The sequence below is a fragment of the Perca fluviatilis genome, chromosome 13 (genome assembly GCF_010015445.1).
Source record: "Perca fluviatilis chromosome 13, GENO_Pfluv_1.0, whole genome shotgun sequence".
NCBI lineage: Eukaryota > Metazoa > Chordata > Actinopteri > Perciformes > Percidae > Perca > Perca fluviatilis.
This window is the reverse complement of record NC_053124.1, coordinates 5400340-5428008: the sequence shown is the minus strand read 5'-3', so window position 1 is coordinate 5428008 and position 27669 is coordinate 5400340. Positions and strand designations below refer to the sequence as shown.

At 43.1% G+C, this 27669-nt stretch overlaps 2 protein-coding genes across 3 annotated transcripts in view; one reads left to right on the top strand and one right to left on the bottom strand.

Annotated features, from left to right (window-relative positions):
• The window catches only part of ppp1r11 (protein phosphatase 1, regulatory (inhibitor) subunit 11), an 8831-nt gene extending 7599 nt beyond the window's left edge, over nt 1-1232 (bottom strand). The window contains exon 1 of the mRNA XM_039821061.1: nt 935-1232. Within this exon, the coding sequence (XP_039676995.1) occupies nt 935-1012 (78 nt within the window). The 5' untranslated portion in view covers nt 1013-1232. The remainder of the gene's footprint in view (nt 1-934) is intronic.
• Nucleotides 638-27669, top strand: vars2 (valyl-tRNA synthetase 2, mitochondrial). Of its 2 annotated transcripts, none has more exons than XM_039821060.1 (30): nt 638-792; nt 2004-2191; nt 4450-4531; nt 4635-4735; nt 7238-7359; nt 7446-7512; nt 9053-9150; nt 9379-9460; nt 10886-11005; nt 12361-12469; nt 12573-12661; nt 13166-13256; nt 13392-13519; nt 13752-13855; nt 14783-14864; nt 15052-15128; nt 15323-15410; nt 15602-15695; nt 16429-16499; nt 16583-16708; nt 16819-16923; nt 18576-18644; nt 18740-18818; nt 20206-20336; nt 22020-22172; nt 22448-22705; nt 23562-23673; nt 23845-24044; nt 25817-25966; nt 27453-27669. In XM_039821060.1, exons 2-30 carry the CDS (start codon nt 2006-2008, stop codon nt 27528-27530), a joined length of 3252 nt encoding a protein of 1083 aa, XP_039676994.1. In that variant the 5' UTR covers nt 638-792; nt 2004-2005; the 3' UTR covers nt 27531-27669. The 2 variants fall into 2 exon arrangements, with proteins under 2 accessions (XP_039676994.1, XP_039676993.1); XM_039821059.1 differs by lacking the exon at nt 638-792 and adding an exon at nt 1245-1815.

Below are 27669 nucleotides of genomic sequence, written 5' to 3'. Positions count from 1 at the left end.
AAGGCTGCATTACAGTAAAGTGATGTCATTTCCTTCAGTGGGATTGAAAAGATGCATGGCAAATTAACTACTGCATGGCCCAAAGTATGTGGACACCTGAACATCCCAGCCACATGTTATAGTTGAACATGTGATTCCCTGTCCAACAGGGGCATTTCTAGGACTTTAAGAGGTTGGGGGCTTAGCAGGGATCCATTTAAATAAACCGAAAGCAATGCAAAACGGCGATTACCGTATATGTCCATTTTAGCTGCCCAGTTTGTAGATGTAAGTTAGATGGCACCAACATTTGGCCTAATCATAACTGGCCTGGCAACCCAAAGGCCAAGGTGTTGTTTCCAGATTTGTGTACTGACTTATTATGTTGGGGGTCTGGGGGGTCCTCTGGGGGTGTTTTTACTGTAATCATTGCCTTTTCAGTGCCCTCAAGGCTCAATGGAGTGCATGTCTGGATATGATTTGACTTGACATTTTGACACTTTAGTACCGACAAGAAGACCTGAGTTCAATACCAGGTGTGGTGTGTGCCCATAGGTCCAGAATGGTAGTTACCTGAAACATTAGACCTGAACCTGCTCCAGAGAACCGCAGCCTGGCGTTCCAGCCAGAGGAGCTAACGTCACTGTCAATGCATGACGTTACAAGACAGCATTTAGCACATAACCAAGACATACGGTTGCTGTAATGCCAAAAGTAGCCTACTTGTATTGCCATTTTAGAGGAGATTAACGCAATTAACGTAACCCGTTAGGCCTCGTCGTGTAGCTTCACAAGGCTGGGCTGAGAGCCGGGGTAAGCTATGGTTTCAGGCTGACTTGTGAACGCGGTACACAGGCAGAGCGAGCTCCATCCTGCTGGAAACCACCGAGCGGTTTGTAACGTGACTCTGCAGTAACGGTTGCTAGCAAACCGTGTTCACGGCCAGCATGCTTACCTGCTGGGGCGGTGGCGGTGTGCTAGTCTGAACAGTCTCCGTTATCGTCTCACTTGAAGTCCCGGGAACCTCCGCCATCCCTGGAGCTGTTTTGCTAACGCGACCGTTAGCTAGCTAGCTTTAGGATATAAAGAACCGGAGTCCACCGTCAGTTGAGAGCTAGTGTGTGTATAATATAACGATATGATCGCTACAACGGCGACCCTGGTTCTTTAAATCACACTCCGTATTCAGACTGAAGGTTGTTGACCTGAAAATGTCGAGGCGTTGAACACTACGGGGAGATGTGGCTAACTCAAAGTCAAGCTGAAAAGTTGGTCACACTCAAAACGGAAGTGAAACGTTTTTATGGCAGAAAGATTTTTTCAGCTAACGTTATGTAGCTAAATCATGTCGCACAAACAAAAATACAGCCAAACCACTGTTTTGTGTTGTTTTATAACATTATGTATGCAGCGAAACAGCATTTAGGACATTCATATTGCATTTTTGGTTATATTATTTCCATATGTTGTCTTATTTTTAAATGTAGGCAGGATGCTTCGTTTCTTTTTTTTTTGCTTTGCCGAGACAGTTTAGCAGCCAGCTTAGTGTTGTGGGGAAGATATTTCCAGACGGACAGCGGTTATTTCCGCTTGTCCGTGAAGTTGTAAGAGTCCGTCAACAAACAGCATCCACATGCCGAGAATAAAACAAGGACAACTATTATAACAGAGTAATATGAAATGACAATTATTCTGAGAGATTACAATGATGTAACGTTAGTGTTTACATACAATGACAAACATTGTTGAATGTACTTTGTCGCTCGGACTTAAAATGACGAAGTGGCTAAGTTAAAAGGTCGTGGCTAGCATTCTGAGCACTGCATTGAAGGCACAGTAAGTAAAGCAGTTGAACTGTCATCGCAGATACGCTTATTTCATGTTTAGCTAATTTATTAGCAAGCTTCTCTGAATCAACAGCCGACTTTTACGTGACGTGACGTGTGTGTGTGTGTGTGTGTGTGTGTGTGTGTGTGTGTGTGTGTTGTGTGTGTGTGCGCGCGCGCGCGCGCGTGTGCGTTTAGGGATGTGGAGGGCAGGTCGTGTCCTGAGTTGGAGGCTGCCAGGAGAAGGAGCAGCTAGACTTTGTTTCGGCTTCCCACCCAAACCTTCCTCCTCCTCCTCCCAGTCCAACTCCTCTCCCCGGCCCAAAGCAGAGAAACGGAGGCGTAGACGAGAGCGGGAGGAGGCCATACTGTCAAGTCAACACAGTGTAAGTAGGAAGGAAGCATCAGGTAAAGACAGTCGCTGTAAACCCCTCCATCCAAAGTCTAAAATGCTGAATGACAGCAAAAACGCTTCCTAAGGGTCTCTTCGTTATTTATTTCAGGGGCCACCGGAGGAGTTTTGGGACCTTTAGTCAAAATAGACATGGCCCTCCCCTCGCCAGTAATACTTTTTCTATGACCCTCCCCAACAATTTATCGATACCTTCTGTACTGGTTTACGCTTGGCAGAGATGAACAGATCACCATTGTTTTTTTTTTACAGCCATGACATACGTGACTAAACCTCTGTTTTCTCATCTGACGCATCACACTCCTCTGTTATGGTGTGGTGGCCATTTCAGTAGATTTACTCACTAAGGTAAGGTAAAGGAACTTTATTGTCACATACATGTAGCGAAATTCATTCTCTGCATTTAACCCATCCCTCAAGGGAGCAGTGGGCAGCCAATCACAGCGCCCGGGGACCAACTCCAGATCTGAGCCAGTGCCTTGATCAAGGGCACTGACTGGAGAACCTAGTACATGTTTTTGACTAACATTGTTGTGGAAACACAATAAGCATGGAAACTAAATGCACACTTCCTGCATTACTGCATTACTTCAAATACTAAGTTAATCATCTAGTAAACTAGTATTCACATGAAATAAAACAATAAAACATTGACACCATTCAGCAAAGCACTCTGGGTAACAAATTCGACACACAAACTGGTTGCTATGGACTCGTCACTAGGCTTCCTCCACTTCGCCGTTTAAACAAAGTGGAACAAACGTAAATCCAAACTCATGGGTCCAGAGTCGCAGCCAAAGCCGAAGCCAAAGACCGCTGTTAGGCGGCAGCAGCTCTTCTTTGTTTTCAAGTTGTTTGTATCCCACAAAGATGAACAGAGATCCTGAGCAGTGCATCACACAGATGAAGAGTATAGTGCAAACATTCCTCCAGGGCTAGCAGGTGGCAGGTGGCATCTCAGCTGGTAAGAAAATATTGTATAGGGACAGTAGAAGTGGATAGGTTATTCAGATTGATTAATGACATGTGTTAGCGGTCTCAGTGTGCAAGGTGGTTTTGTGCATTCTCTTAACAGTGTGGAAGTGTTATTGCTTTTACGTAAATAATTTATTTGAACAAGTTCTGAAAAAATATACTATGTAGTCCTAGCTCTCGATGTAGATGCTGTGATGGTTGACAGTGTTTCCTCTAGAATTGTTTTCAGCAGCGGGGGTGGGACTGTTGAACTGTTAGCTAACTGTTACCTGGAAACAGCGTGTAGATTCTTTTTAGCATCTCACATCACACTTTCAGTCAGAAACATTGTGCCAAAATATGAACAATAAGAGGGTGTATTTCTATAAATCTTTAATGGTTAGAAAACGTGTTGCCGTATAAACCTGCAACTTAATGGCGTGTTGGTTTTAAAAAATATTGAGAAGGTATTAAAAATGGAATTAAAAGGTATTGAATTTATCTCCAGGACTTCTGTATATACCCTGAAAACAACTTTTTAGTGTATTACCAAAACAAGTTGCTTCCCGAGGCTATTTTGCAGCGGCACCGTTGCTCCTTTGTGACGAAAAGAGAGCTGAGCCAGAAGGCAAAGCTCTCGATCTATCGGTCAGTTTTCGTTCCTACCCTCACCTATGGTCATGAAGGCTGGGTCATGACCGAAAGAACGAGATCCAGGGTACAAGAGGCCGAAATGGGTTTCCCCAGGAGGGTGGCTGGCGTCTCCCTTAGAGATAGGGTGAGAAGCTCAGTCATCCGTGAGGAGCTCGGAGTAGAGCCGCTGCTCCTTCGCGTCGAAAGGAGCCAGTTGAGGTGGTTCGGGCATCTGGTAAGGATGCCCCCTGGGCGCCTCCCTAGGGAGGTGTTCCTGGCACGTCCAGCTGGGAGGAGGCCTCGGGGAAGACCCAGGACTAGGTGGAGGGATTTTATCTCCAACCTGGCCTGGGAACGGCTCGGGATCCCCCAGTCGGAGCTGGTTAATGTGGCTCGGGAAAGGGAAGTTTGGAGTCCCCTGCTGGAGCTGCTCCCCCCGCGACCAGACACCGGATAAGCGGACGAAGATGGATGGATGGATGGATGGATGGACCGTTGCTCCGTCTGGGTGATTAGCACCGCCCAAGAGGATTGTGATTAGGGCTTCACAATATGAGGAAAATATCCCTCCTCCGCAGCGCTGTGGAGGAAGGTATGGCTATGCGAGACCCAGCCCTAGCTGAACTGTGATTTTTGTGTTTCCAGACTTCTGAAGATAAAGCTTTGAAATGGAGTGAGAAGCAGAAGATTGTGTACACTACTCCAACCCCTGCTGGGACAAAGAAAGGTGATTGATCCCCCCCCATCACTGGTGTTGGACTTTTCCAGCACCAGCTTGTCTACCTGCTGTGTCTCTCTGCAGAGTTTAAAATGCTCTTTCTATTTTGCAGACACCAGTTCGCTGTTCCCTTCCTCATATAGTCCAGAGTATGTGGAGTCCAGCTGGTATCAGTGGTGGGAGAAAGAGGGATTCTTCCGTCCAGAGCAACATGTGAGGCTTTTAGAACTTTTAATAGTATTTGTCTTTGCTTTTAGTAAAGTTACCTCTTGTGGCTTGTCTAGTTACATAGTCATGTCTATCTAAACTAAAAGATAAATTATTATACAAAATAGCTGGTTTCTTTGTTACAAGAATATTCTTAAAGGTCCCATGACATGGTGCTCTTTGGATGCTTTTATATAGGCCTTAGTGGTCCCCTAATACTGTATCTGAAGTCTCTTTTATATAGACCTTAGTGGTCCCCTAATACTGTATCTGAAGTCTCTTTTATATAGACCTTAGTGGTCCCCTAATACTGCATCTGAAGTCTCTTTTATATAGACCTTAGTGGTCCCCTAATACTGCATCTGAAGTCTCTTTTATATAGGCCTTAGTGGTTCAAGAACATTTTTCTCACATTTTCTTTTCTGAAAATGAAATTGAGTTAAACTTTGCTGAAACTGCACTCTTATTTCCTCATTGTTCTCAAAGTATCAGATTCAGTTCAATTAAATTTTATTTATAGTATCAAATCATGACAAGAGTTCTCTCAAGACACTTTACAGATAGAGTAGGTCTAGACCACACTCTATAATTGACAAAGACCCAACAATTTCTGTAATTCCCCCAAGAGCAAGCATTTAGTGCGACAGTGGCGAGGAAAAACTCTCTTTTAGGGAGAAACCTGGGACCGACCCAGGCTCTTGGTAGGCGGTGTCTGACGGTGCCGGTTGGGGGTGTGATGAACAGTGGCAATAATAGTCACAATAAAGATAATGGAACTATGACTAGAAATAGTAGATGTAGTAGTTTATAGCGTTACAGGGTGTAGCAGGACGTAGCAGGGCACTGCAGGGTGTAGCAGGGCGCGGAGCAGGACCAAGGTGACAGCTACAACCATGATTTATGTGCCACCCTTATCAAAGGAAAACTGCGGGGCCAGAAAACATAAGGACTCTGGGGGAATAAGCTCCCCAGAGCTAGGTTAGTAACAAACATTTCTGGGACATGGATGCACACAGATGTAAGGAGAGAGGAGCTCAGTGTGTCAAAGGAAGTCCCCCGGCAGTCTAAAACTATAACTGCATAACTAAGAGCTGGTCCAAGGCAGACCTGAGCCAGCTCTATAAGGGTTGGTAGATGAATCTGACGACTATGAAGAGAAGCAGAGAAGAAAAGGGGTGCCGTGTCTGCAGGTAGACACCCTCCCCTGCCGGTCTTCACAGATACACTTTTCACAGCAAACATTTGACATGTCTTAGCAGCAAAAGCACAGGTGGAACTAATAACATTAACAATGGCTCCATTCCAGCAGTTATTGCAATGCAGTGTAGCAGGTAGTCATCAAACACGTACGCTGGCACAGCCACAGAGGCTGGAAGGCTACAGGAGCATTTCTGATCAATTCAATTCAATTTTATTTATAGTATCAAATCATAACACGTTATCTCAGGACACTACGGACAGAGTAAGTCTAGACCACACTCTGTAATTTACAAAGACCCAACAATTGCCCAGGAAGAAGCAGTTGGTGCAACAGTTGTGAGGAAAAACTAATATATAGTTATAGTAACAATAAAGATAGTGGAACTATGACTAGAAATAATAGTTTTAGCAGTTCAGGGCGATGCGGGGCGTAACGGGTCGTTGCAACCAGGCGTGACTGTGCATTTGCTGTCATGGCACCTCAACTGTGGAATTAATTAGTGTTCACCATCTGTACAGCTACTTGTGGATTTGCTTTTATTTATTTTTTGGGCATTTTCAGCCTTTATTTTTGACAGGACAGCTGAAGAAATGAAAGGGAGAGAGAGGGGGGAATGACATGCAGCAAAGGGCCGCAGGTCGGAGTCAAACCCCGAGTACCCCGGCTACATCGAGGAGTGAACCTCTATGTATGGGCGCCCGCTCTACCAACGGAGCTGTCCAGGCACCCTAAATTTGCTTTTAAAAATAGCAAAAAACACAAGTCTTAAAACATACTTTTAACTGACTTTATATATAGTTTCATATCTCATGGAAAGAGTTGTATTATTCTTTTATTTTATTTATTATTTTATAAATAAAGCTACTGGGATAGTACTCCAATTTAGATAGATTTTCTTGCCACACAACGGACGTTTCCGGCTTTATTTATGATTATTCACTTTTAGGATCCAGCACCCAAGTATCTATGTGAGTGGAGCGCGTCCAGTCCTTTGATTTATTATTTTATGTCATTTATCTTTATTACAATTTTTCACTTTTGACCATGTCATTTGTCAGTCAGAGACATGTCAGTATCTGCTTTGTTAAAGCCCTTTGCAACCAAGTTATGAGAAGTTATTATTACTTAATGATTAAGAAATATTACCAAACATTTTTAAAAACCCTTTTGACATGAGTTTGGAGTCTAAGAAGGGATGACTCGTTTGGACTTTGAGGACAAAAAGAACACTGTGCTGCACACATGGCAGCTCCGTCTCTTTCTCCTCTGCTTTCAGACTTTAAATGTCATATTGTCCTGTCCATCAGGAGAGATTATCTCACTCTGTGGACCAGACCTTCTCCCTGTGTATCCCTCCGCCCAACGTGACGGGCACTCTGCACCTGGGCCACGCTCTCACTGTGGCCGTGGAAGACGTGCTGGTTCGGAGGTAACTGCCAACAACATATGCAGTCGGATTGTTTAAGAAGGCTTACGTGTTGTCGGAGCAGTAAAACGTGGCTTTGTATCCATCAGGAGAAGGATGCAGGGCTACCGAGTGCTGTGGCTGCCTGGATGTGACCATGCAGGGATTGCAACACAGGTACGACAACGACTCTTCTCTTCTTCCTATTCCATGGCAGTTTGGGAAAGGCTGCAACTAACTATTACTTTCATTGATTAATATGTGGATTATCTTCTGGATGAATGGATTAGTTGTAAAATGAAAACAATTTGAAAAATATGGATCAGTGTTTCCCGAAGCCCAAGATGACAGCCTCAAATGTAAAAAGATTAATTTAAGCCTCCTGTTGTCCTCGGGTCAAATTTGACTCCTACTCAAAACGTTTCTATATCAGAAATTTGGGTTTCTTTCAACCAAATTGTCCAAAAAATAACATGGATGGCTCCACACAACCATTACTCTTCACAAGTAAAATAAAAGTTCAGCTCCGTACTTTCATTTATTCAATTTTATAGCATTTGGAGAAAAAAAAGAAGATAAAAGAACGTTGAAAAGAGTGACAAAAATGTCGGAAATAGCTTCAAAAACGTGGGGGAAAAAACAACAAAAACATCGGTAAGAAGTGACAAAAAAAAACTTTAGGAACGTGTCAGAAGTGTCGAAAAAGACGACCAGAACGTTGGGGGGGGAAAAAAAGTATATTTTGACCCAGAAAAATAAAAAGTTGCACGGTCGACGGGAAGACAACAAAAGGGTTAATAGTTGGCAACTAATCCATTCATCTTTGCAGCTCTAGTTTTGGATTTAAATAATTGGCTCACATTTTTCCCATTCTCAATGGTTCTCGTTCTGAATGAAAAAATAATTTTTTTATTAAGTATTAAGGCAAATTTCACAGTTGTATGTATTTTTTTTCTGTTGATTTATTTAACTTTTTCCACTTTTTTTTTAAGTTCAATAATTGCAAGATCATTCCAGAAGCCAACGAGTAATTGTGTTAAATTATCGCAATTTCAATATTGACCGAAATAATCGTGATTATATTTTTTTCCATAATCGAGCAGCCCTACTGGAGACATTCATGTACGCCTGTACAGAAAATCACCTGTTTGCTGTATTGAAGAAGACTTGAAACTAGAGATTGAGACCATAAACCCATTATGAAAATGTTTACTGAGGTAATACATTTAAGAGAGAAGTAGGCTCATTTTCTCATAGACTTCTATAGAAACAGACTTCTTTTTGGAGCCGGTGGAGGTTAGAGAGAATGCAGCTTTAAGGAGCTTCAACATTAGCTTCACTTTTCAGGCTCGGAAGCTCAGTCCATTATTTTTGTGTCTATGTCACTTACATTGGAACTCCAGAAATCCATTTTTTCACATGCCAAGTAGTGCTCCTTATAGCGAGTAAACTGAACTTGATTTGTACTTGATGTGCAGTGCCCCTTTATGACAAAAAACAGCACCTTCATATAAAAGTCATCTCTGAAAGCCATGTATAAGAAAAGTTCTGTCATTTTTTACAAGAAGCATAGAAGTCGTTTGATTATTAGGTGGTAAATTAGGTTCATTTTTGTCTGGAATTAAAAGTTCTTTAAATTCTATCGATACCAGATTTTTGAGAAACCCTTAAAAACACTTTGTGTGTGTGTGTGTGTGTGTGTGTGTGTCTCTCTCAGACGGTGGTGGAGCGGAGGCTGTTGAAAGAAGGAGGGAAGCACAGACAGGACTTCACCAGGCAGGAGTTTCTACGTGAGGTGTGGAAATGGAAGAATGAGTGAGTATTCACATTCACACCATGACAACCACCCCACCCCACCCCCATGTTTGCCTCACTGAGGGGTGTGTGTGTGTGTGTGTGTGTGTGTGTGTGTGTGTGTGTGTGTGTGTGTGTGTGTGTGTGTGTGTGTGTGTGTGTGTGTGTGTGTGTGTGTGTGTGTGTGTGTGTGTGTGTGTGTGTGTGTGTGTGTGTGTGTGTGTGTGTGTGTGTGTGTGTCCGTCCCAGGAGAGGGGAGGAGATCTACCAGCAGCTGAGGGCGCTGGGCGCCTCTCTGGACTGGAGTCGAGCCTGTTTCACCATGGATCCAGTGAGATTACACTCATACATATTATACCACCTGGAAATGTGTAGGACTGTAGGGGGATAATGGATTAACTAACAGAGTCACTGAGTGTAAGTATAAGTCTAAGTAGGGGTGGGAAAAAAATGTAAAATGTTATGTATCTGGATTTTTTTGCGATGATTGCGACGGTACTGATGGCATCATATCCGTTTTCTGACCAAAAGCAGAAAATATTTATATAGTTAAGTACTTCTTTCCAAAGTAAATAAATGAAAAATCAGTTTTTAGAAATGTCTCATGATATATTGTCTCTAGAAGTGTATTATTCAACTTTAGTTTTTGTTAAAGAAGAAAAAGAAAATCCTAGTACTCAATACTATCAAATCACAATACTTCTAGAAATAAATGAAAATCCCAATACAAATCCAATCAGCAGCCATGTATCGGGAAAGAATCAAATCAGGACAAAAGAATATTGTCCCAGCTGTAATACTAATTATATAAATGAGACCCTGTAAGAGTCCTGTATGATTATGAATGCATGTATTTATATGTGCGGATGAAGTGGAGGCCAGGAGAGGTGTTTTAAGATGAAGAATTGTATATTGGCCATGGGATATTCAAGTACTGACTGCTATTATTAGTCTGTGTTTTCATTTAGATTGACGATGTGCTGTATTACATTACATTACGTTTTGTTTTGTTTTTAAAGAATGATAATTTCCCTCTTTAATTCTGAACGCCTACAGTCTAACCATCTAAAACTGAACTTACTTTATTACTCGCTTCACTCGGTTTCGCAGTCTGTGTCTCCACTTAAAAATAGTTTTCAACATATGACAGTATGTGAATGTCAGTCAGACATTTTCAACAATTATTTATTCGATATATTATTAATACATTGTATTTATATAAAGATGCAGTAGGTAAGAACATTCTGTCATATTTGCTGAAACTGACCCTATGTTTGAGTAGAACTACATGAAAGAGGTCATTTCAGCTAGGTAAAAATCCAGCTCCTCTGGCACCACCTACAGCCTGTAGTGCGATTTGCAAAAATCCACAGCTCCCTGTTCAGATGCACCAATCAGGGCCAGTGGGGGGTGTCTAACCTCGTGTCAAGCACACTCATTCATTCTCCCTTATAGGGGGAGGGGCTTAGGAGACCGTTTGGGTTTTAGCAGAAAGGGGGGAGGGACTGAGAAGTTGTTGATGTTCAAATTCTTTGGCGAAGTCCTGGATCTTCACAATCCTACCTACAACACCTTTAATAACCCACTGTGTGCTATTGCCAACATACAGTACATACTACAGTGGTATGGGAATATACAGTATAATACACACTTGTTGTTGCATGCTTCTGTATATAAGTATAACCTTGCTGAGGAGGCTTTTGGAATATGTTTAAAGAAATGTGAAAGTAGTTTGTTTGTGTGAATGCCTTGTCAGGGCTTCAGCAGGGCGGTGACGGAGGCCTTTGTGAGGCTGTGTGACTCGGGTCTGATTTATCGCTCGGAGGCGTTGGTCAACTGGAGCTGTGCTCTGGAATCTGCCATCTCTGACATCGAGGTGAAACGGCTTCTCATGCAGATACAGCAAATACAACAGGTGGACTAAATAATGGATACCACCCACATATGTGGGATGTAAAACTTTGAAATAAGTAAGGCTCTTCCTTTGTCCAGGACCAGTGGTGTCTCCTCTTCACTCAGCAGCCAAAAGCTACTGTATGCTCTCTATCCAATGATCAGGACCTGCTCTAATACTGTTTTTTGTGATTAGCAATTCTTATTTATTTTTTAAAACAACATACAAAACATACACTTTACAACATGAACATATCCCCTCCCAGCCTGAACCCCCCCCAACTCGTCATCACCACTCACCTTAATAAATTAAGAAAAGATGGCATAATAACCATAACATTCAAGACAATATAATAAAAATAATAAGCAAATAGCCAAATAAACGGTAAACCAAATAAACAATATAAATAATATGTATATGTGATAACACCATAAGCACATCTCCCCAGCACAAAGCTTCTTAGGAGCCCTTCAGAAAGTTCAGGTACTTTCCCCATTTTCTAGTATATCAATCTAATCTGGCAAACAATTTGTATGACATTTTTTCAAACTCTGCCACCCTAGCCATCTTACGAGCCCACTCTTGGATTGACAGCACCCCTTCATTCTTCCATCCTCTTAAAAAAAATCTGTGTGGCTATCATTAAACTAGTCTGGACCCAGCTTCTTATGTGCTTTTTTTGCCATCCCGTTTAGGATTGACCCATCTCCCAGAACAAATAATATTGGGCCGAATGGAACCTGGGTTCCTGCAATCTGGCATAGGTTATCATGTATGCCTGTCCAAAATCCCTGGACCTTATCACAGGACCGTAGGACATGAAGTAATTGGAGGAAAAAGCTTCAACCCATAATGTGTGTTGCTGAATGTCTAATGACCGAAACAACGATACTTTGAAAACATGACATTTTCAACCTTTATTTTGATAGGGCAGCTGAAGACATGAAAGAGGAGAGAGAGGTGGAATGACATGCAGCAAAGGGTCGCAGGTCAGAGTCGAACCCGGGCCCGCTGCGTCGAGGAGTAAACCTCTATATATGGGCGCCTGCTCTACCAACTGAGCTATCTGGGCGCCCAAAAACATGATTTGTTTTAATGACCAGCCATGACTGGTTTCAACCTCTGATGAGGTTGACTGTGTCCTAGCGCCCTTCATAGAACAAATCTAATAATCACACTGTCGAAGCTCTCAACATTTCTCTTATTTTGTCCACCTATTGTATGTCTTTTAGACAGAATCATCATTCGTTTTGTTCTGTATGTCGTTACTGTAATGACCGAAAATGTGCTATTGTAGAGAATCATATATGTGCGTCAACTTGTGGATTTGCTGTCAGGTTGACTCAAAGGAGCTGTCTGGGCAGACCATGTTGTCTGTTCCTGGTTATGAAAACAAGGTGGAGTTTGGAACCATGCTTACCTTTGCATACCCTATAGAAGGCCACGGTGAGTGTTTGTGACTGGCTGCAAATATGATACACGTTGTTGTGCTTGTTCTGTTTTGTAATATATTATGATTTTTCTTTTTACCCTTGTCCCTGTCTTTTAGATGGCGAGGTGGCAGTGTCCACCACCCGTCCTGAGACTATGCTGGGAGATGTGGCTGTAGCTGTCCACCCTGACGACCCTCGCTATCAGGCTAGTACTTTTATTTTTTTTAAAACACATCTTTATTGAATTTCCAAGGGGCACATACAACATAAAGTAAGACAACCACAGAGTAAAGAATAAAGCCCTCCTTTTAGCCCACCCACAACCCCTTAAAAACAACTAAGACAACAACAAAAAACTAAACAAAAACAGCACAGTTGAGGCCTACTCAACGTAATCAGTCCAAATGGGTTATATAAATGGGCATTGTGTGTTATCTGGAAAATGTACTATGAGATCTCAGAACATGCTAGACCATAGAGGCAACAAAAAACTGATATTGATAGGGGGATAACTATGGACACTGATGGGAGATCCTTGTGGTTTTCTTTTCTATCATTTTTTGTACCAGGAACCTGTAAATCGTATAACAAAAGAGAAAATATGTAAAACCTGTTGGCCTCAATAAAGATTAAAAAATATATATATACCACATGGCATTTGTTAAGAGAGCTGTGCTCATATCTTTCCACTCTGTCCCCTTTGTTTCAGGCTGTTCATGGGAAGCAGTGCAGACATCCCTTCACCGACAGACTCCTGCCCATCATCGCTGACTCCATGGTGGACATGGAGCTAGGAACTGGTGAACACCCAAAGCCTTTCAGCTTGCTTATTGCAGAGAGAATGTGTTGCCTTCATGTTGTCCCCTGTGGACACACTGCTGTCACATTGTGTGAGCTGCTGGTGTTGATCCGGGCCCTGGCTGTGTGTTCTGTAGGTGCAGTGAAGGTGACCCCTGCTCATGACCACACTGACTTCCTGCTGTCACAGAGACACTCACTGCCACGCCTTACTGTGATTGGAGGAGATGGGACCATGACACCCTCCTGTGGACAGTGGCTGCAGGTGCGTGAACGCCTCTGTTATTATCTGGAAACTGCATTACTATGTGAGATGTTGTGGAGATATGATCCATCTGGATATGTCAGCTGGTATGCTGGATATGTCAGGTTGTGGTCGACAACATCCAGGGCCTTGTAAAACCCTGTTGGGCCTAAGCTCAGTGATAGAGGAAGCAGGTTTGATGTATCTTCATCCCGGCTGGTATCATTGTGTGAGTCTTTTGTCTCCTTTTAAGGGAGTGAAGCGTTTTGATGCCAGACAGCTCGTTGTGGATGCTCTGGTTGAGAAGAAGCTGTTCAGAGGAAAGAAGGATCACGCCATGACTTTACCTGTCTGCAGGTAGAGGAACACACACACACACGCACACGCATGCACGCACACACGCACACACGCACACACGCACCCCCATCACTAGACTTATTCCGACTTTCCGTGTGTGCATATATGCCTCCGCTGCTGTTAATACAAAGTTTTTTAAAAGCTGTTTTTCATCTTATAGCACAAAAAGCTTCTTCACAAAAGACAGCACAGGGTTATGAAACGAAAGAAAGAAGGGCTTTGATACACAGAAAAGTGTGATTGCTATTAACTGTTCACAACACGGCCCATCCAGTCTGTAAGTCTGCAGCCTTTTGTCCTATAGGTGCATATGTAATGGATTGATGCACACCTTTTCTCTCATGCATGTGTGAGACAGCCGACTGGAAAATACACTATGGCTGTACTGCATCCTGTCCTTTCAATGGGCTGCGTGGCGTTCCACAGCTGTTCCGATGGAGCGCACCTTCATGCAGCCTGAACCTGATCAGACATTTTTTTTGTCCCCCTCCCCTAAACAAGTACAAAATGTTTAGGGGAAAAGTCCTCTATTCCCTTAGTTCTTCCATTCTTTTACAGCAGAGGTTAAGAACCACACGTCTGTCTGCTTAGGGTATATTTCAAACTTAAGGCCCTGACACACTAAGCTGACCGTCGGCCTAGTTTGTGTGGTGTATCCCACACCGTCGCCAAGCGTCTGCCTTTTTTCGGCCGATTCCACCGACCACGCCGGAAAAAGGCCGCTGAAGGCCGACGCTTGGCGACGGTGTGGGATACACCACACAAACTAGGACCGACGTCTTGAATGTGGCTTTGTACACAAACTTTGTATGTACAGGTGGAGTTACATCTCCAGCAGTCTCACAATAAGCGTCCTTCTGCTGTCCTTCATCTTCCTGAAACAAGTGTGTTGTGGTGTCCCTCTTCCCTCCCCCCTCTCTGTCCCAGCCGCTCAGGAGACATCATTGAGCCCCTTCTGAAGAAGCAGTGGTTCCTTCGCTGTGATGAAATGGCTAAAAAAGCTATACAGGTTAGTTAATGGAGGTCAAACTTTATGTATCCAAAGTTTGAAGTTGCATCACGTGTTCAAGTAACCACGTCACGCTCCATCATGTAGACTTAGTAAGAATAGAGAAGTCAAGGGCTGTCATCTCATCCGTGAACTCTTTCAAAACCTCTCTGAAACACTCAAATGTGATTATTTCTTCCCCTGTCAGGCTGTGGAGGACGGACAGCTGGAAATCATCCCTCACTACTACACCAAGACGTGGAAGAACTGGCTGTCCAACATCAGGTAGGCTGTCCTGACCTTTGACCTTTGACCTGGATCAAACTCTTGTATTTGAACAGTGGTGTGAGCGGGAACAACGGCGCTTTGTGTGGTCGTTACTGGTGTGACTTGTGCGTGAAATGACACCACTCTGGTGATGAATGAGCTCTTCTTTGAATGTACGGCTTGTCAACAGTGTTCCTCTGTTTGCTTCACAGTGATTGGTGCATTTCCAGGCAACTTTGGTGGGGTCATCAGATCCCTGCGTACCGAGTGGAGCTTCCTAATTCTGCTGACAAACAAGAGGTAGTATTATAAAATGTCATCTAATGCAACCAGAATATTAAAATAAAACGTATGTAGAAATTAATAGGAGGGTGGATCAATGGGTTAACTACTAACTCAATGTCCCAGACTGTGGTGTAAGTTTCTCTCTCTCTCTTTGTGTGTGTGTGTGTGTGTGTGTGTGTGTGTGTGTGTGTGTGTGTGTGCGGTAGGAGCACTGGGTATGGGGACAAAGCGAGGACGAGGCCCGACAAAGAGCTGCTGTCAGATATGGAGTGAAGCCAGAAGACATCACTTTGACCCAGGGTGACTCCCCTTAACCTGCCTCTGTATCCGCTGTATAACACTACTCTACATTAGCCATCGCACTCACAAAGTGAAGAGCTCATTTAGCCACAGATCACCAATGTTGCAATTGCTGCTAATGTTATTATTGCTTTTACCACTGCTGTGACCTATTCTACTTCTCCTACGACTGTCTCTACCAGTAGCTAAACAAAGCGTTGGCCAATTTTATAGTGGCCATTTTAGCTTTATACAGATAAAGATCAGGATAACATATGTGTCGGCCGATAAGATTTTCAGTCACCGTCTCTGCCGACGCCATCTCTGCTGCCGTGTTGCCTCCGTTGTCCAGGCCAGCCCTCTCTTTGGTCCTTCCCTCTGAACCCTGAGATCTGGAACCAATGAGTCCCTGAACTCTTCCTGTCTGCCTGGACTTTCTGCTGCCTCGCACTCTCACCTCGCTGCTCTTACAGATATATTGTTATCAGAATTTGTTCATTCTAAAATATCAATACCATTGTCAAATATCAGTCAGGCTACTTGTACCCCTGCTGCTGCTAGAATTCCAACTGCTATGTTTCCACCTACAGTAGATAATGCACAGAAAATCAGGTAATAAGCCATTTTAGAATCAATGAAGGCTAAACCACTTGACCACCAAAACAACTTTAAAGCCTCCCACTACAGTAATAATGCCTTGTGGAATTGACATTTGTGGAAATATATTCCTGTGTTTCTTTATTGCTCACATCAGACCCCGATGTGCTGGATACGTGGTTCTCCTCTGGGCTGTTTCCCTTCGCCATGCTGGGCTGGCCGGAGCAGGTAGGGCACTTCTCCAGCAGAACACGGTCCTCCATAAGCAGCCCTGTCCGTTTGTATCCTGACCACAGCTTGACTTCCCGCAGACCACTGACCTTCAGCGCTTCTACCCCAATTCCATTCTGGAGACGGGCAGTGACCTCATCTTCTTCTGGGTGGCGAGGATGGTGATGCTGGGCACGGAGCTGACTGGACAACTGCCCTTTAAACAGGTACTACCCAAAAGCACACAGCTTTTACACAAACACTATTGATTCATTAGCATGTCAGCCCACCATGCTGATTCTCTCTCTCCCTTTCCTGTTCCCATCATGCCTTTCAGGTCCTCCTTCACTCTCTGGTGAGAGATAAACATGGCAGGAAAATGAGTAAATCTCTGGGGAATGTCATCGACCCATTAGATGTTATACATGGAGTCTCTCTGGAGGTGGGTAGCACACGCGCATGGTCCACCAGGATTAATACTGTTAATGACAGACTGTGTGTGTGTGTGTGTGTGTGTGTGTGTGTGTGTGTGTGTGTGTGTGTGTGTGTGTGTGTGTCTGTGTGTCTGTCTGTCTGTCTGTCTGTGTGTGTGTGTGTGTATGTGTGTGTCTGTGTGTGTGTGTGTGTGTGTGTGTGTGTGTGTGTGTGTGTGTGTCTGTGTCTGTGTCAAATATTTGTATTTGTCACATAAAATCATATAGACTACAATTCCAGTCTTAGGCGGTGTAGAAAAGAAAGAAGTAGTGGACCTGACCCACTGGCTTCAAGTCCCTTGGTGTCCACATCTGCACAACTGTATTAATACATCTTTTTTTTTTTGTCAGTCTTGATAAGCCGTTTAATCCGTTCCTTTGGAAAAGATTAGTCTTCCAGCTCCCAAAGTCTGAAGGCGGTTTAGGCCTGTAACACCAACAGACGCCTCTCTCAGGTCCACTGCCACCTGGGGCTCACACTGAGGTGTTGTCCTCGCAGAGCTCACTGCATTCTGCCATTTGCTCCCAGCTCCTTATAATGACCTTCAAAATCTCTAGCCCCAGGCGTCACTAACACTATCAAGATTTAGCTTCAGTTTAGCAAGTACTATGGTTTGCACAGCGCTCCAGTCCTCTCACCAGTCCTAAACAGTTACCTGTTCTCCCCTTCTGTTCACAACCGAACGGTCAATGGCCCTGCAACTCATAATAATTTACATGAATATGTTTTTTCCCCCTTGTCATCCCTTTCAGCTTAATATAATTTGCCCAATAGCCATCTCTTTCTCTTCTTTCAAATCAGGCACTTTGTAGAAACGCAACTGTCCCATTTACCCCACCACCCCACTGAAGCGGAAAGTGACCAATTCCTTACCCTTGATTTCGATCAAAGCACATCACATTGATAATTTGCATCATAATGGACTCTGTACATCTGTCCCTAACTACATGACCCTCAGAGTTGCCATCTCAAATGACCAGTGGAGTAGCACGCAGCACCTGGTGCATTCCTCATCCATATGTTCCACGCACCGACTACTGCAATCAAGGGGCTCCACAAAGCACATTTCACCAATGCTAAATATCTTCTGATAGAAAATGTTCTGGACATGCTCTGGGCTGACAAACCTTTGGTCCATTATATTTCAAAACATTAGGCCGGGCCATTAACCCACCTATTGACCCCAGGCTTGTAACAGCCCTGCTGAGCCTCCTCCTCCCACCACACAGCATGTCATCACATTTACTGCTCTGTTGGCCAGGTGTGCCATTCTGACCAGGCTGACAGTGTTCACTGAGTAAAACCAGTTGGAGAGAATGAGAGTAATCCAATTTATTTGCTTCTTCCTTCTTTCTTTCTTTATGTACTTGTACCTAGGGAGGTAAGGGTAGGGGGGAGCTGGGATTACTTGTGGAATTGTACTGTAATGTCTGCTGGAACCAGGACAGATAGGAGTTCATGCGAAGTGGCCGCATATCTCCTCTGGGATGTGAGAAGAATGATACTGTGAGAGTTTTTTTCTGTTGTGATATGTGACAGCACAGCTGATGTACTGTCAGTAGGAAACATCCGTCTGTTCCAATTCCCTCTAAAGACATTCAGTTGTTTGTTTCATCCTAGAGACTCCAAGAGAAAGTGAAGGAGGGGAACCTGGACCCCAGGGAGCAGCTGGTTGCCATGGAAGCGCAGGTCAGCTGCCCTCGCTCCTATCTGTTTCTTTGTGGCTGACTGAGCACAATCATTGCTTCCTCTCTTATCTGTCAGTTCCATGTGCTTCCCCACAGAGGAAGGACTTCCCCACAGGGATCCCTCAGTGTGGGACTGATGCTCTGAGATTTGCCCTTTGCTCTCACAAGATGCAGGGTGAGTGACTATCCTCTCTGCTCACTCTATCTAACCAGGAAGACCATTTGTCAGAGTGAGTGAATGTGTGGAGCTGTGTGAACGTGAACACAGTGTTGGAAAAGAAGATGATGTGCAACTTGAACTAAATGGAGAGAGCGAGAGGAGTTGTGAGGGACTGCAGTGACAGGACTAGACATGGGTTGTCAAGATCTTTTGCCCGTTCCAGTTTGGCAGCTGATGTGCTCTTTCATTTTGCACTCTGCAACAGAGAAATGTTCTCATTCTTCCACGAGTTCTAAAGTGTTTCTCCTAAGTGGCATGTCTCTCTGGTTAGTCCACTTTCCTATGTGTGGAAGGATTTACTGCGGTGGGATAATGAATATGTTCAGCACATTTGATGTAATTGTAGACTAAGGCTGGGTATTCAACCTCACTACATTCTTGGAACCAACTGAAATGTATCTGTAGCACAGAGTATCGAAAACTCTGAAGTTCTTAAAGGACAACTGTATTCCATTTGTCAGTTGGAGTAACCGATTATTACACGTAAAGGCTTATCAAAACACTGCACAATGGTTTATAATACTAAGAGACAGGATTTTACATCTCTGAAAAGTTATCATGTTGGTAGTATACAGCCACAATGTTTCACTACCGGGATTGCTCCGGTGCCGCCGGAAATTCCGCCGGATGTCCCTCATTTCAGCCGAATGTCCGTCCCCTTCCTCTTCCTTAATGTTGGCGTTCTAAACTCTGGTGGATTTCTGAGGACTATGGTTAACTGCTCCTCAGATCTCTGCAGGGTAAATCCAGACAGCTAGCTAGACTATCTGTCCAATCTGAGTTTTCTGTTGCACGACTAAAACAACTTTTGAACGTACACATGTTCCACCAAAACAAGTTCCTTCCAGAGGCTATTTTGCAGAGGCACCGGGGCTCCGTCTGGCGCTTAGCACCGCCCAAGATGATTGTGATTGGTTTAAAGAAACGCCAATTTCTCCCATCCCAGAATGCTGTGTTGACTAGCCAGACCCTCCTACGCAGGAAGAAGAAGGTCTGGCAATGCGAGACTAACACGGTTGCAACTACTTTATCTTATTGCGACGATGACGGGTAATCAGTGGAAATTAGAAATAGCTCGTACAGCTTCTGGTATTTGAACATTCACAACATAAACATTAACATTTGTGAACTTGGCTGCCTATTGTTAAATTAAAAAAGGGTTTTGTAAATAAAATGTAAAAAGCACATAATTATTTGCTTTATTCCTCAAACTGGATTTGGTCCACATTCCTACTGTGGACCAACATACAGACCGACCAGCGAAGTGACTGTAGCTGCCACTAGTGGAGCAAAACGGTTCACCTTCAAAGTCTATTTACCTTCATGCTCTTTTTGTTATCAGGAGAAGACATCAGTCTGTCCATCTCTCAGGTCCTGAGCTGCAGACACTTCTGTAACAAGATGTGGCAAGCACTGAGATTCACACTGGGAGTACTGGGTGCTAACACAACCCCAGTGGCAACACTGGAAGAGGTACAGCCAAGAAACCAGCAGGGGGACTGCATTTTTATTCTGATGTTCTGTTCATGTATGTAGTTGTGCTGTTGTCGAGTAAAAGGCCAACCTTGTCTTAAAAAAACATTTGAAGAACAACTGTTCAGAAATGTGTATGATTTCCACAAACAAAAGCCCTTCCTGAGCCGGCCTACCAGTCCCTGCCAGCCTCAGCACTAAATGTTTGTGTGCCACTGAGGCAGATTGGACCGAACATCACCACACCGCACATCACTTTGGGCTGCAAAACAGGAAGCCAAAGCTGTTAATCTTGCACAAAGCAACAGCTTTTATCTTCCTACACTAGATGTTGCAGGGAAGGATTGGCTTAAATGTAAGAATCAGTTTGTGAAAAAAGACTGCCTGTAACCATACACACCACACAGCCAAATAGTATATAATGAAGGATCCCTAATCAGCATTGGTATGAGCACACAGTTTACTAAAGGACACACTAACATGGGCAGGCAAGGCAAGGCACACATTTGGATTTGACACAAAATCAAAATTAAGGCTGCCAGTGATTTGTCCACAGTCCTGTTTGTCTGTGGTAACTATAGCACCATATAACCGTTCATTTGACTCATCACACATTGATGTTTAAAGGAATACATTGGTGCTAATTAATAGGAAAACATCTGAGCATCTCATGTCAGACAAAGTTGGTTGTTTCAGGTCATTTAGCCCAGATGTGATAGTTCAAGTGATCTGTTGTCAACTCCCATATTTTAAGGATTATACAACCATCTTGAGTTGTCCGGCAACATTAATCCTCACAATCTCATGTGACTGGAATGCAGCGGAAGTACAGAGCTGGAGTCAGGTTGCTGTTAGCCTAGCTTAGCATTAAGACTGAAAGCAGGGGGAAACAGATAGCCTGGCCCTGTCCTACAAGCACCTCTACAGCTCACTGATTGACATAAAGCAACAGAGGTTGGATGCAGTGACTGTGCACGGCTTCCTGGAGTCTTGTCCATACAGTGAGTTTGCCAGCGCAACAGTCTGAGACCCTGGGTAATGAAGAAATAGTTTCAGTACGTAACTTGCCCTAAAACCACAAAGCGTCTGTGTGTGTATAGATTAAAAGAGACATAACAGCCATGGATGTTTTGCATACATCATGTCGGGACCTTTAGACAGAGCCTGGCTAGCTGTTTCCCTCTGATTCCTGTCTTGATGCCAAGCTAGGCGTCTTACTTTACTTTACAGAGACATGTGATTATCTGAACATCTCGCACTCAAGCAAATTACTGTATTTCCCGTAAATGTTGAACTCTTCCTTTAAGAACGATTATAGAGATAGGCCGAGAGCACGTGCTGTAATTTGCCTGGTATTGCGCATGAGTTACTATAGCAAATCAAGCAGCAGAAATACAGGTGACCACTTTTTAGTGACTTTGAATTATAGCAATAAGTCCTTGAATTTCATATTGTATTTTTCCATAATTCATCACAGTCAGTAACTGATAGGAAATTACATGACTCTTTGAGTGGTCTGTATTTTGAGTTATATGAAAATCTAACTGAACTAGTAAAAGAAAAATCTGTGTATTTAACAGACATCCTGTCCAAACCCAGGATTTGGAATATTAGTTGTAAAGGATATCCAAATGTAAAAGATATATTGATTATACTATTTAAGTGTTTCTTTCCCATTTCCAGACGTGTGCAGTGAGCAGCATGGAGCGCTGGATCTGCTCCAGACTCTACAGCACTGTGGTTCAGTGTGAGCAGGCATTCGAGGCCTACGAGCTGCACACGGTCACATCTGCGCTCTACTCTTTCTGGGTCCACAGCCTGTGTGACGTCTACATGGTGAGGAGCAGAACTCTCACATTGCATTATGGGTACACTTTGATGTCATAAAAAAAAAAGACAGATTATAAAATGTCTCCCTTGTAATAGCAGTAATCTAAAAAGCAAGGCTGATATGTGTCCCTGAATTAGTCTCAGGGTGTCAGAAAGGGATGTAAACTGATCAGAACCTGAATAAAACCAGAGCGTTTGAGTTGATCTTATAGTAGTTACCTCGAGGTGGAAATGTAACGTGTGTCTGTGTGTGTGTGTGTCTGTGCGTGCGTGTCCTGTAGGAGTGTGTGAAGCCGGTCCTGGTCCAGCGGCAGGATGGGGGGGCCGTGGTCCAGACGGAGACAGAGCCCAGTGTCCAAGCCAGGCAGGTGGCCAGTAGTGTCCTCTACCACTGTGTGTCCATGTCTCTGGCCCTGCTCTCCCCCTTCATGCCCTTCATCACTGAGGAGCTGTGGCAGAGACTCCAGCCACGCGGACCTGGAGCCGATGCCCCACGGAGCGCTCTGTGTTTACAGCCGTACCCCTGCTCCTCTCAGCTGGTAGGTCTACAACCGTCAAACCTCCCCACAACCACACACAGACTGACAATAATGGACGTAGCATCCGTGATTTCACCCATTGGTTTGTGGACTGCCGCTTGGAAGCCGGGAGTTTGGCGATAGGGCCGCGGCCATCATGGTCTTTTTGAAAACGGATGTGACGATTTTTGATAGAGGGGGGAGCTGGGGAGGATGACACAGCCAAGTCAGTGTTATTTATGGTTGCTATGGTGCTGTGCTAAGCTAAACGCTCTACCAGTGGGTAAACACAGACCTCCGGGTACTGGAGACCTTCATCTGCATCTACGGCAGAACAGAAAATCAGCAAACTTTCCCTTAAGTAACCAGCTAAAGCTAGCGGTAGCTTGCTAGATTCGTTGGCAGAACGCTGAACAAGACATTTTTAGGTGACCAAAATCTGATCTTTCAAAGCTCAACCATTGAGATAGCAGGACATCAAACTGAATCTTGTCCAACCTAAAATATGATTAGAACCTCTCGTCATGGCACCTTAGCTCTCTAACCAAGTTATATTTTCCTTTTTTTTATTGCAAGACGTTTCATGAGCCCATTTCAAATTTCAACGAAGAAAATACTGGCTTTAGCATTGTTGTCAGAGAAGATAGTATTTCAACTTAGCATATTTCCTTAATATCTGATGATAAATTGTGGTCATTTTTTGATTTAATACAGTAAATATTTTACATATTGGACCTTTAAGTTTTCTCTTATATATACAGTACATCTTTGCTCATACTTTACTCCTAAATGTGTTCTGTTATTTTTGGCTGGATTGTCAACTTTCCATGTGTTTTAGCTGATGCGTTCTTTTTCTGTAACCTCTCCATCCTGCCAGGCACACTGGCATTTCCCTGAAGAGGAAAGAGATTTCCTGTTGGTGCAGGAAGTGATCCGAGTGGCCCGCTCACTACGATCCCAGTGTCGCATGACCAAAGAAAAACCTGCCAGTAAGTCATTTAACAGTTCAAAAACAACACTTCACTGATGAACGCTCAAAGACTGCTAGATGAAAATGGTTTCATACAAAAAAAATGTATGAGCTTTATTGATAAATTAATAAATGCATGGATTACTTAACATTTAGTAAAAGTGGTTTATTTCCATGTTGTGTGTTTCAGTGTGGGCAGTGTGTTCACCCGGCCAGGCCCAGATTCTGCTGCACTTTGACTCAGCTGTTAGGACTATAAGCCGGATCTCCAGCCTCCATATCCACTGTCCTCAGAGAGCAGACCTCTTCTCTGTCCACTCCACTCCTCCACCCGAAGGAAGCCTCATCGGTGTGGTGGACCACACATGTCAGCTACACCTTCACATTCAGGTATGGATCAACTTCCTTCTGCTTCAGCCCTTAAGCAAGTCTCATAAGAACAAACATATGGAAGTTCACAGCTGCCAATATTACAGTCAACCCCCGCAAATGGAGTTGGATTTGCAGGGCTAATTGTAAATCACTCCCCCCAACTAATTGATTAGCGGATGACAAAAAAAATGAATCGCCTACAATTTTAATAATCAATTAAACTTTTCAGATAGTCATTCAGCAAAAACGTCAAAACAATTTCTGGTTCCGGCTTCCTGAATGTGAGGATTTGCTGCTTTTGTTTATGAAATGGAAGATTATGAAATATTTTTTGGTCCTAGACTGACTATACGCTCTAAACTAAACTTTGTCAGTCAGTACAAAACAAGTTATTTGAAGACTCCGACTCTGAGAAACAATGGAAGACATGGGGCAACCTGGTAGCTCACCTAGTTGACCGTGCCCCATGTAAAAAAGGCTCAGTCCTTACCGCAGTGGACTAGAGTTAGATTCCGACCTGTGGCCCTTTGCTGCATGTCATTGGAAAACATTTTATAGACTTAACAATAAATAAAAAAAAATAACTGACACATTATTCTACAATACATAAATATGATAGTTGCAGCCCCAATCATTTCTCTGTCTTTTGGCCTGAACCAAGATTTCAAGTGCTCGTTGGAATCAGAATTGTTAAAATCCAAATGATGTCCAACCCTACTCCCAAGTAACGATTAGATTGCCATAATCATTTGAGATTGTGACGGGGCGCATGGCTGCCGTCACGGTAGCGATACGCTACCTGTTTTAATACGAAAGACTGAGTGAAGAAGTTGCTTGTATGTTTGTTTGACTGTCTATATGTACGGTTATTTATACTGGTTTTATATCGTCTGTCATTCATCAAATTCCCTAGATTAATCCCGTAGTTTTGTGTGCACATTTTTAACATCTAACACTGCGGAGATTTGTTATATGCCTAGGTATATTCATATATGCATCTATTATTTATTGTTTAAAAGCTATAGATTGTCACAAACATGACTTGGGGTGTATTATATTTTACAGCCAACAAGATACCTTGTGGCTGTGGTTAATGGTAATACCAATGGTATAAATTATATGTTGTATCTAACTAGATTGTTGTATATTTATGTTTGCTGTAGGAAGCCATTACGGCCTACTTACCTGAGCCACCCCTGAGTTTTACATGTTGGTATGTTCCAATTTGAGGGGCGGCGTCAGCCTATATAGAGTCGCTGTAGTATTCGCTCAGGGGAGAGAGCTGGAGTGTACGTGGAGGTAGTAAGACGTAAGTCTGCTGGATGATTGCCACGTTAAACCTGATTTAAGGTCTATTAGTGAATAGTTGTGTATTTATACTTTCGATGGTTTTGACTCTCAAGTCAATGTTAATTTATTTCCTTGAAAGTGCTGTCTAGTTACTTTTCTTAATTTTGTTAATTTTTATATTATCATTTTTGCCTGTGGGCCTTAATTGGGTTAACCATAATAAAAGCCCATCATTTTCACATCACCTTTGACTCACCCTGAGTGTTAATACCTGCTCAAGACTACTCACCGCATCTACCCTCAACAGAGATTAATTGTGAAATTGACTCTGCATTGACTTTGCAACGTGCTACCTAAACTTCAAAATGCAAACTGGAATGACATGGGATGTAGCCTCATCATCCACAACCACATGTGTGCACATCATTATGCTGGTGTGTTCCACTGTTTTAGTTTCCATGGTGGTGATGTCTAACATACAGCATGATTTACTCTCTCAGAGTGGAATGAACATTGAAAACCAGATGGTGCAGCTCTCCCAGCGCAGAGACAAGCTGGTTCCAAAGCTGGAGAAGATCCTGTGTAGAGTGCAGTCCCCAGACTACCTGACCAAGGTTCCTGCTCATGTCAGGCAGCAGATGGACACTAAGGTGAGCAGCACTGGGCCGCAAGTTGCAGGCCTGCTACGGGTTATTTATAATTGGTTATTATTGGTCTATATTTTGTATTACTTTTTTTTTCTTCACACTACTACTACTACCACAAGAAAACCAAAGACTGTCGAGCCTGCAACAACCTGCACCTTGATCCACACTGATTTACAGTTTAGATTTGTAGTATGCCACTTCAGTAGATTTGCTACATTTTTACATTTTAGTTCATTAACATTTTACTAATATTCTATTTTTAGTTGTGTACTTAAATTTTCAAACCCAGAGAAATCTGTCATTGTAATCAATGACACGGACCGTGTCGTTTGGTCGCCTGTCAGTGGCGTCATAATAACCTTTAGTCTATATCCACGACGTTCCACTTCCGAGATTGCTCCGTTGCCTCCGAAAATTCCACCAGATGTCCTTCATTTGGCCAGATGTCGTTACCTTCCTCTTCCTTTGTGTTGGCGTTCTAACCTCCGGTGGATTTCTGAGGACTATGGTTAACTGCTCCTCAGATCTCTGCAGGGTAAATCCAGACAGCTAGCTAGACTCTCTGTCCAATCTCAGTTTTCTGTTTCACAACTAAAACTACTTTTGAACGTACACGTTCGACCAAAACGAGTTCCTTTCTGAGACTATTTTGCAGAGGCACCATGGCTCCGTCCGGTGCTTAGCGCCGCCCAAGACAATTGTGATTGGTTTAAAGAAATGCCAATAAACCAGAGCATGTTTTTCTCCCATTCCCGAATGCTATGTGGACTAGCCAGACCCTCCTCCTCAGCACAGTGAAGGAAGGTCTGGCAGTGTGAGACTATATAACCTTTGACCCCTCTAGTTGCTCTAACTTCCATCAAAACACGGAGATGATACATAGAGAGTAATGTAAATCATATAATGTCACAGAATTATACTTTTATATTTTCTGCCACACAGCATCATGTTTTCATGACTTACATGCCACTACATGCAACACAGTAATACATTAACTGGTCGCCAAACAGATACATTTTCCTCAGTAATGATGGTTGTTTAACAAAGAAAACAATCCCACGCAACTTCACAACCTCATCAAAAAGTCTGTTTTGATTGAGAGACCCCCTAGTGGCAGAAAATTACATATTGTAAGTTTTTTAATGGAATTAATTTTTACTTCAAAATGTCCTTTTCCAAAAGTCCATAACATGAATTCCAATATGTCTGTTACTATGAAATTAAGAACGATAACATTTGAGCATAACAACTTTTTTTCTTTTCTGAAATTATAATAATGTATTGATTTATTCCCTGGTTTTACTTTATTTAATTATTTGTATATTATAATTCTAATTATTATTGTATCATTATTTATGTCTTCATTATGTATTAAATACTATCCAGTATACTAGTTCCATAGTCCATGCTCGTCTAATTGTATTCTAGTTAGCAAACAATTATACAATCAATCATGTGTGAAACTGAGACTATTGTCCCCTGTGTTCAGATGTCGGCCCTGCAGCAGGAGCTGCAGAGCGTGGAGGAGCAGCTGAAGGTCCTGCAGGAGACTCAAACATCACCATAACTCCAGCCACTGCTGGACATCACTCGCTAGACTATCTGTCCAATTAGTTTGCTGTTGCACGACTAAAACAACTGTTGAACGTACACACGTTCCACCAAAACAAGTTCCTTCCGGAGGTTATTTAGCAGAGGCACCGTTG

Excerpts from the sequence above, each read along its gene's own strand:
- vars2 (XM_039821060.1), top strand. The coding sequence starts at position 2,006 with ATGTGGAGGGCAGGTCGTGTCCTGAGTTGGAGGCTGCCAGGAGAAGGA. Across the intron at positions 13,257-13,391 it reads GGACATGGAGCTAGGAACTG|GTGCAGTGAAGGTGACCCCT; the intron begins GTGAACACCCAA and ends TGTGTTCTGTAG. Across the intron at positions 22,706-23,561 it reads ACCCCTGCTCCTCTCAGCTG|GCACACTGGCATTTCCCTGA; the intron begins GTAGGTCTACAA and ends CCATCCTGCCAG.